Source organism: Montipora capricornis, chromosome 6 (genome assembly GCF_036669925.1).
Source record: "Montipora capricornis isolate CH-2021 chromosome 6, ASM3666992v2, whole genome shotgun sequence".
NCBI classification, from domain to species: domain Eukaryota; kingdom Metazoa; phylum Cnidaria; class Anthozoa; order Scleractinia; family Acroporidae; genus Montipora; species Montipora capricornis.
The window spans coordinates 21,923,263-21,933,262 of record NC_090888.1 but is presented as its reverse complement, the minus strand read 5'-3'; the positions used below and the strand labels follow the sequence as shown (position 1 = coordinate 21,933,262).

Sequence of the window (10,000 nt, the reverse complement as noted above, 5' to 3'; positions counted from 1 at the left end):
GTGGCCACAAAAGGTATCCAACCTGAAAGTGCAAAACATCTGTAAACAAGAGGACATTATGGTGGACATAACCCGCAGGAAATGGACATGGATTGGACATGTATTAAGAAAGGACTCTGGCGATGTTGTTAAAGAATGTTTGTTCTGGACACCAGAGGGGAAAAGACAACGGGAAAGGCCAAGAATAACTTGGCGAAGGTCAGCGGAGAAAGAACTCAAGTCCATGCACCTGACCTGGAGTGAAATTCGAAAGGTGGCACAAGACTGCTCCCGCTGTAGAGGCCTTATGCTTCCCATGGCGCAAAAAGGACTGATGATGATGATGATGAAGTCACGCAACGAGGAAACCCGGAGGTTTCCTTTCACACCATTATCCATCTCTGATTGGCTAATAAGAAAACATCATCCAATCAGAGACGAGCAAATGACATTTGGTGCTATGCATGTAGGCTTAAACGAAAAAAAGTCGGCCCTTATTCGTCAAATTCAAGGAAGAATTTGACATCGAACTCGTCACGTAACGCTCCTCCCCACAGACGTGAAAATTATAGTTTTATTAGGTCTTATTACCTAAGCACAAAAAAAGATTCCACCGTTCAGTGTTGATAGGGTATGCAACAAAACGGCATAAAATGTAACTAAACTTTGAGACTTTTTTAATATCGCAAAAACTGGGAAATAATACCGAAAATATAGTTGATGAAAAAATTGATATTTAGATATCTGTTAAGTAAAACGGCAAGAAATCTTATTTATGCAAACTGAAAATCATACAGTAAAACCTACAAAAAACTTATCTTATGGTTATAAAAAGATAGATATGTTATTGAAAGTTGGAAATGCTTTTCGACAAGAAACTCACCCTAAATCCACATACATTAATCGATTAAAAGATACTCAACGAAAGTAAATGTTTTAAATAACGTTTTCTTTTTTTAAGCTCTGTACTAGTGTTCTTCGTTTTCCTCGGCACTTGGTGTTCATTTTTGCTTTCACTTGTTCCCATTTTTCTTTAAAGACTGGCGAATCAAACCTGGGGCTGCAGAGTAGACATAATCAGGTGCATTTTATTGAAGTCTAGCTGTTGAAATCCTCTCACTCCTCCCGTATTGCCATTAGCTAGTTCTTCCTCGCTGAATAGAATGTCAACGGAGGCCAGAGCACACGTTGTCATTTCTTTGCCAAGACGAACAACTCCTTCTACTTTACGGTGTTGCTCCTCCGTGGGTCCACTGAAAGAAAGCGTTGGCTGTGGAAAATTTGGTTCGATGGATCGCAGTGGAACTCATGGGGTGGGTTGGGACACATACACTGCCTGTGACTGGAGGGTGGCTGGATATGACAAGACTTGCTGGTGAGCCTGAAAGGTTGTTGACGGGAGTAGCTGAAGGGCTGGCAAGGGTTGCGGCAGATGTTATGACGGGCTTTTGTGAATAACCTCATTGGAGCTTTCTTCCTCAGTTCCAAGGGTACTCATCAGGGCGTCACTAACAATACTTCCAAAGGACTCGTCATTGCTAAACTCATGATTTGTTGGGGGACCTGGGGCGGCTTCTACTCCTGCCATTAAGTCACCCTTCAATGTTGATAGTTCTTTAACAACCTTCATCAACTGTTGGACTTCCTCTTTCAACTCGCTTACAGAATCATTATTATGGCTGTCCGTTTGCGTGGAACGTCAATCAACTTCACTAGCGGTATTCTCTCCACTGCTTGGGTCCCAACTTCTTTTGTTCGAGCCTTTGGCACTTTGGTCACTTGGAGCACCTTTCTCTTCTGATCTTGTTCAGCCCGTAGGTCACTGAGCATCTGAAACTGTACATGAACATATCAAGAATACATTAGCGAAATAGTATGCAACATCACGTAGTTAGAGTTTGTTTGTGTTGGTTACGTTTGTCGCAAACTAAGAAGCCATTTTAAACGGCACGATTTTTATACTAACGAATATCGAATGCGACTTGCGATACAACAAATCTTATCGTATAAATTCCACAAGTGGCCCAAGCGCAGTATGGGATTGTTGTGGCTAAATACAACGCAATGCACGCTTTATAGAGTTTGCATGGGAAATTAACTTTACGCCTAAATACTTTAAAATAAAGCTAATAAACTTCACTCACCTCAACGCGGGTGTCTTTGTGTCTTTGATGCAATTTGGCGCCCAAATTGTGTCCATTTTAGACCGTTTTGTGGCTTACAAATTTTTGCGACATCGTTGGTTCGTGTCTCCCCTGAAGGGAAACGCCAACCAATGACATCGCAAAAATTTGCACATCCATAGCTTTATTTTAGTGTATTAAGGCATAAAATTAATTTCCCATACCAATTCTATGAAGCATTCACTGCGTTGTATTTACCCATAACAGGTCACATACTGAGCTTGGGCCGCCTGTAATAAATCAGGCCCACGACATCCTCACGACAGACGTTAACAACTCATAAACGTCGTAGCAATTTGAAACATGTTCAAGGTTACAAGGCTCGATTTTTGCTTTATAGTAGATCATGGCTTGCGGCCATTTAAAAGCAGGCTTTGTTCATAGCAACAATCAGTTATTACGAAAACGTGACGATACATCAACATTTCATTGTTCTTGGCTTCAACTGTCGTACGATTTTAAGACGTGTCAAATTCCGTAAGCAAGTCGCTTGCGATAGTCCTAAGTCTAAATCGGTCTTTAAAACCGTACTGTAGTCGTAGCCAAGAACAGTAAAAAGAATCGTGACTGGACGATCAGCGCGTGCAACACAGCAAAAGTTTGCTTAAAACAAACAGCGCCAACAAACTTCAAGGAAAATCTAGTTTAAAGCTGTTTTTTTCCTTGATTTTGTATAAAGTGATTGTTGCTATGAAGCGAAATATCAATGAAAATTCCCACTAAACTGAACCCAATATCAGCGAAATTTCGCACAAACGAAAAACAGCAGGGAAATTTCGCAAAACCCAGCCACTTGCAGTGTTTTGGGGACAAAGCGAAACTGATCTACATGTTTTGAAACAAACTATACTGAAGTAGTCTGTCCTATTGCACGTAAAAGTTATCAATTGATTTTTACCTGGAAAACAAAAACATGAAGGAAGGCAATAATAAAAATGAGTGGCTAGTGCACAAACCACTTTTCATAATTTCATTATTCAATCAAATTTGGCGTTTGCGCAGGATGGGTCTTCGATCTTTGGTCTTCGTTTTCGGGGTCTTTATTGTCCATTCTATGTTTTAGCGTAGTTATTACAGCTTGAACTCTTATTTATTTCATCCACATTCAGTTTGATCTCTACTCCAACAAACGAAATGTTCCACGAAATTTCGCTCCCCCACACGAAATGGTGAACAAAATTTCACTCCCCAAATAAACTGTTGCGCGAAATTTCGCTTTCCCAAACGAAATTTTAAGTGAAATTTCGTTGTCCGTGGAACAAAATGCCATGCGAAATTTCGCACGTTGGCACGAAATTTCAATGATATGGGGACAATAGGTGCATCGAAATATCGACAAAAATTCGCTTTCTTCGAAATATCACACAATTTCGGCAAATTTTGTCGAAATTCGAGGAAATGCGCTCTCGTTACTATTGCACGGTACTGTAGAATTCGAAGAAAACTTTCCTTTCGAATATCAACAATTTAGCGACAATGAACTTCAGATATGCTTCAAGCACATCAGTAGTATAGTAGTTGGGGGTTCCAGACCATCTTTAATGATCTGTAACCAACCCAACTACATACTACTTTCCATATCCCTTTCACTACTATATGCAAATGAGGCCCAACCTCCCTGTTCCTATTACATAATTAGCCTGCCATGGTGATTTCAAACCCAAATCAAAATATATATGCTCAGTAGATTCAGGGGGCAATTAAAGCTAAATAAAGACCAGAGAAATAAAGCTGAGGACTTGTTTTACTTGATTTATAATAAGTATGTACACATATCAATTTAATACCAATGCAATTTACATCGAAAGTGAGGACACGTAAAAAAATTCAAATTTGCCGCCATTGCTATACACATTGCGATTGGTCATATTTCTTAAATTGTGATCCAACTGTTCTCAGCCAGTTGCTTTTCACCACAAATTTACATATGAAATACAGTGTAATCAATAGAAAGGAAACTTATCGCAAGAATGAGTCAAAAGTGAGTCACTCGGTCTGGTCATGATACAAATTGTGACAGGGCGTTCGGCAAAGTGCAACTTTACACAGACTGCACTCGAAGCGTGTTTCCACTTTGTAACCTTTGGGCGTCCTTCGCCCGGCTTTGCTGCATTGGACACACTTTCGCTTCCTTCCTTCCACATGGACAGAAACATGGGCTTCTCTGGCGACGGAATGTTGTTGAGGCTCTTGGGACCTTCGTTTTCTTTGTCGTTGCGAGAAATCACTGATCAGTTGCTTTGCGAGATCAAGCCTAAAATTGATCATTGCTCGCTTTGTCTGACCGCGAGTGGTGCGATGAAATGACTCCAAAACAAAAGCGTTACAAACGGCTAGGTTAAATAAAAACCAAAAAATGTAGCAGTACCATTTGCGGCTAGAATAACCCGTGAAATAAAAAGAACGAAGTTGATCGGCTCGGTCAACACCTCCCATGTAAGAGGTGTAAACGTCTGCCACACGAGGCTTCTCAATATCGAGATCACGGCCATTCCTTCGTCGTTGAACAACACGGGCAGGCTCACTTGGCAAAACATTGGTTGATAAGAAAGATATATCTCTTATCATGCCATTTCGTAAAAACGAGTTGGTTTCGCTGGGCACTGACTCTCTCGCCTTGCTTAAGCTTGTTCTTTGAACATGGTGGCAAGTCTTTCCGGTTGCAACGAACAGTTCTACAAGCGTACGTGTTTTGAGCAAGCAAATGTTCCATCAAATTTGTGCTCGTAAAAAAATTGTCAAAAAAAATATGTCTGTATTTGTTAAGAAATGGTGTTGCCATTTTCATAACTACGTCGTAGCCAAGGCCATGTAGACGGGCTTGACCTTCTTGGCTGAGGTAAACAGCATAATTGCAGACGTAGCCATTTTGGGAATCGGCAGCCATCCAAACTTTTATTCCATATTTTGTTGGCTTTGCGGGCATATACTGACGGAACGAAAGCCGTCCTTTAAAAGCAATCATCGCCTCATCTACGGACAGATTTTTGGAGGGCTCATATGCGTTTTGAATATTATCCAAAACGATGGAAAGGATCGGGAGAATCTTGAAGAGTTTATCGTAATTTGCATCGCCACGTGCGGGTTCCTTGCTGGAGTCGACGAAGTGAAGATACTGGCTAACTTCTTCAAAGCGGTTTTTCGTCATCACGCTGTGGATGCCTGAATTACCAATAAATGGGTCGGTTGACCAGTACATGGCAATTCGCTGAAGGTTGTTTATGCCCATAATAATGCATATACCGAAATAAGCCTTCAGTTCGCGATTTGTTATGTCCTTCCACTTTTGAAGACGTGGCGTGTCTGCTAGCTTTTGCCGAGCATATAGATTCGTCTCCGTCACGATCGTATCAATAACTGAATCTCCAAAGAGTTGACTAAAGAAATCGTTAGGAGACACGTTTTCAGGAACGTTAAATTTTATGGCTTGTTGGCCGCTAAACTCTTCGATATCAAAATCCTCGAGTTCATCTGACCACTCGATAGTGTCACTCGCATTCGAGTCGTTGTCGCTTTCGCTTTCATTTTCATCTTCCTCTATATCACTATCCAATTCCTGAACATCAATATCTGACCCATTGAAATCTGCTGCATTATTTTCTTCATCAGAACTACCAAAAATATCGTGAAATTCCTCAGCGCTTACAATCAGAGGTTCCGCCATTTCTCTCTCAAGCCGAAGCTATGATCAAGATTTGGCTGCTCCCCACCATACACAGGTTAACAAAATTTATGCGCAGTTGTGTGGATTTGATTGGTCAATATGTCCTTTAACAAAAGGAGAACAATGCAGGACAATAAAACTATCTCTGGGCCGGGGAGGGACAAGCAAAAATAGGCATGCTCTCTTGGCTGCTTTTGGCCGCTTTAGGAACTCAAAGCTATTTCCGGTTGGACTCTTTTGGCCGCTCCTGTTGTGAAAGGGATAAATTATGGTTCCATATTTTGTTCTACTATTTTTAAAATCTATATATGGAAAATATTATGATTTCATTATGGCAATAGAATCCTCGGCATGACGAGTATTTGTATGGCTTGTTTTTTTACAAGACATTCAAAGACGAAGTCACAGGGATGGAGGATTCGTCATTGCAAAAGACCCCTTGGTGGGAAGAGGAACGAAGTGACGTTGGGCGTCTTTCCATATTGTAGATAATCATTTTTGTTCTAATATTTTTCCATATTTTGGTCTACTATTTTTGGTCTCATATTTTGGAAATTTATATGTTTTTTAAGATAATATGATTAAATATTCACGTAATCAATCAAATGGAACATGAAAGAGTCACAAAGCATGACATTCTCGGAAATATAGGGGCTTTTTTAACCAACCACAAGCGTGAAATATTTCAGTGAAACTTTTTAAATTTGTGAAATTATTTTTGAAGTTGCATGCATGAAGTGTTTTTAAATATTTGCATAAGTAAATGAAACGGAAACAATCACCATAGCGTGACATTTTGGTTAACTTTATGAGTAAACTTTGTAAGCAAACTTTGGCAGTAAACTTTATTATTCAGATTGTTTTGGTGTGTTGATATTATAATGTCCGTATGCATAACTTTTAATTCCGTCTTCTAATATATATCTTTTGTCATCAAAGCAGCGTAGTGTTACTTTATTTATTTCATAAATTCCTAATTGATGTTTTTGACTTCTGATGCGTTTTCTATTATGTGACTAAATAATTTATCTGACATTATATTATAAATGAGTTGTAATCCTGAAATTCATGAAGAATTAAAGAATATGGATGAGTTTACTTGCCCATTTTGTAATCAAGAAATAGGAGAGCATACAATTAAAAAAGAGACGTGTTGCAGCGAACAAAATGTAGAAAACCATGATAACATGAATGTTTGTATAAAATGTGGCTTGGTTTATGGATATGAAAATGCTCATGAGTTTGTTGATTTTTATGATAATATTTACAAAATACAGCGAAAATCTATTTATCATCGAGAATACCATATAAAAAATATAATATATCTGATCTATGTTGTAAAAACAAATATCAAATATCACCAAATGACGAACAAAAAGTGATCACAGTATTTGAAGAGATTGATAAGATACTATCACAGATTAATCAAGACAGAAAGAGAATGATTGATATAAACTATATTTTAAAACAAATTTTTATGATGTTGAATTTACCAATAGAAAAAGCAATAAAATATCCGAAATCGAAAGAGACTTTGGATAAATATGAAAAATATTGGAATGATATTCAGTCATTGATAGGAGAAAAAATCAAGTCAATAGTTACAGTAAGGACACTCGAACCGTGAACACTTGACATTTTTGTGTACATTGTTTTTTTTGACGACAAAGAAATAAAGGCTCTTCTTATGATGTATAGTGTTACATGTATCACATTTTGTAAGTGTAAAAATATTAAATACTCTTGTCAAAACGACAAGCCCACATTCTATAGTCACTAAAAAAATGTACAAAAAAGTATTAAGTGTTCATGGTTCGAGTGTCCTCACTGTAACAAATGAATTTTTTATCATATTGTAGTAAATACTTATCAACAACAGGACTGGTATCAGTAATGAAATCGTCAATGTTTTTCATTATGGACAATAAATTATTCTGTTGATATTCACCTGATCTCATCATATCCTTAATAGCTATGAGAAGATGTTGATAACTTTGATATGCAAACAAACAATTTTGGATTTTAAGATCAAGGTCTTTTTGCTTCATCCAACCGTGAATCAAAAGTGCTACTGTACTAATAGCAATTAAACTAGTACCACCAGTTGCTAGACTTGAAGTTAAACCTCCAGATGCAAAAACAATAGATAGTGAATCACCAATAAGTTTCCACATTTTGAATCGTTTCATGGCTTGTTTATAACTCCAACACTTTTTGTGATATGTTTGGTAATACATTTTTAATTCCTTAATCTGTTCGTCTGTCAATTTGTCTGAAATATGATTCCAGTCAAATATATTTTTACGACGGTCTTTCATATAACGTAGTTTATATTATTAATCTTTTGAATATACAATATAATAATCCACTAATCTGTCCACAAAATGATGAGTTTTTAATCAACCTTGTTGTATATTTTATTGGTACGGCATATAGATACCCTCGGTCTAATGAATAATGGTCATAGAATCTACCAAAAGCATCATGTAGAATACTATGCGAGTGTAAAATATCGATCCCACCAAGTATTTTTTCTAAAAACCATGTTAGACATCCATTTCCAGGTCCTATGAGTCCTATTTCCCCATTGTTTAATTGAAGAATTTCATCAACTGATTTCTCAGCATTAAAATGTTTTTGATACAAAAACTGATAAACAAGACATGATTTCAATATTTTATCATTCAAATTAGGGTATTTTTCCTTTGTCTCATTGACAAAATTTTCAACATAATGAATTTTCAACATAATGATTATATATTTTCAACATAATGAATATATTTAATCAAAATATTTAGCTCTTCATTTGGTACATCTCTGTTTATTAGTTTGACTCTAAAATGGCTGTTTTGAATAGTCATATTTGTATTGAAAGTCTGTATTTGTGTAGTTTGACTCGATGTGAAAAAATCGGATAATGTTAGGCCAGGCCCATAATAAATTTCAATGTTTAGTGTTTTATAATTAAATTTAAAAGAATTATATAAAATTTGAATTTGTTTGATTATGGACCCACTTGGAATCAAAATTTTTTTACTGCCATTTATAGTGAACGTTTTGTCTTGTGCATTGGTGTTGAGATCTCCATGTAAATAATGTGGTGTTTTTAAAATGTCATTTCCATTCATATCAATTGGTACATGAAGTGAAAATTGATTATTTATAACCTCATAAGCTTTTTCATAATCATAGATGGTAAAATCTAGATCGTTTTTTGCTTCACCTTTTATTCCATATATTAAAACGTATATTGGTAATGGTTCTGGACTATCATTGTCATAATTGCTCTTGAAGTGTACATACAAACGTTTTTCTATTTTTGGTGAAGTACCATCTGGAGATAAATTTAATATGGTGCGAAGATACTTGTAATTTGAATTTACTTTTATTGTTAATCCTGAATCTATATTTATATTTAGTTTTTCAAAACCAAGAAGAGCTGAACTGAATTCATAACAAAAATATAGCTGAAAGTCACATAAGTGTAAGCACACATGAAAACAGAAAAAATGTGTTAAAATGTGTTAAAATATGCAATGGATGATGGTGAAACAGCCATCAGCCTGGTTAAATGATAACCATGAGGACCGCAATTGATGATCTTTTTTTGAGACATATTTAAATTTCCATCTCTTTTTAAATAAGAAGAGAATTTGTTATTTACTGATTTGATGTTATCATCCACATATTTTTTTGGTGCTGCATCAAAGTTTGCACCAGGTGAAGCTAGATTGACTTTTTTTTCATTTTTCATATCAATAGGATTTTGTGCTTCAATATTACCACTATCAGTATTTAGATCAAAATAGAAAGCTTTAAGTTGAACATGAGTCAAAGCATCAGCTGTGTTATGTCATCCAGGTCCAACGTTTTCGATTCTGTAATTATCCATATTTAGTGAACCGTTCATCTTGTCTGATCCGTCCTTTTTCAAAGTCTTGGAAACCTCAACATCAACATATTTTTTGGTACTTGCATCGTTATTTGTTTGTGGTGAAGCAACATTTGTGAATTTTTTGTTGTTTATATCATAATCCCCATCACTAGTTAGTTTGAAACCAACACCAGGTAACCCTTTTATGATTTCAACAATTTTACCATGTGTGTCTTCAGGTAATCTACCGTTTGAGTAACTCATATATAATTGAGTTATATTATTTCATTGAAATTCTTG

General features: G+C 36.5%; 1 protein-coding gene across 1 annotated transcript; it reads right to left on the bottom strand.

Moving 5' to 3' along the window:
- Nucleotides 1-4,683: 4,683 nt before the first annotated feature.
- LOC138053420 (piggyBac transposable element-derived protein 4-like) lies at nt 4,684-5,826 on the bottom strand. Its single transcript, XM_068900062.1, has one exon. It carries the CDS (start codon nt 5,824-5,826, stop codon nt 4,684-4,686), a length of 1,143 nt encoding a protein of 380 aa, XP_068756163.1.
- Nucleotides 5,827-10,000: the final 4,174 nt, after the last annotated feature.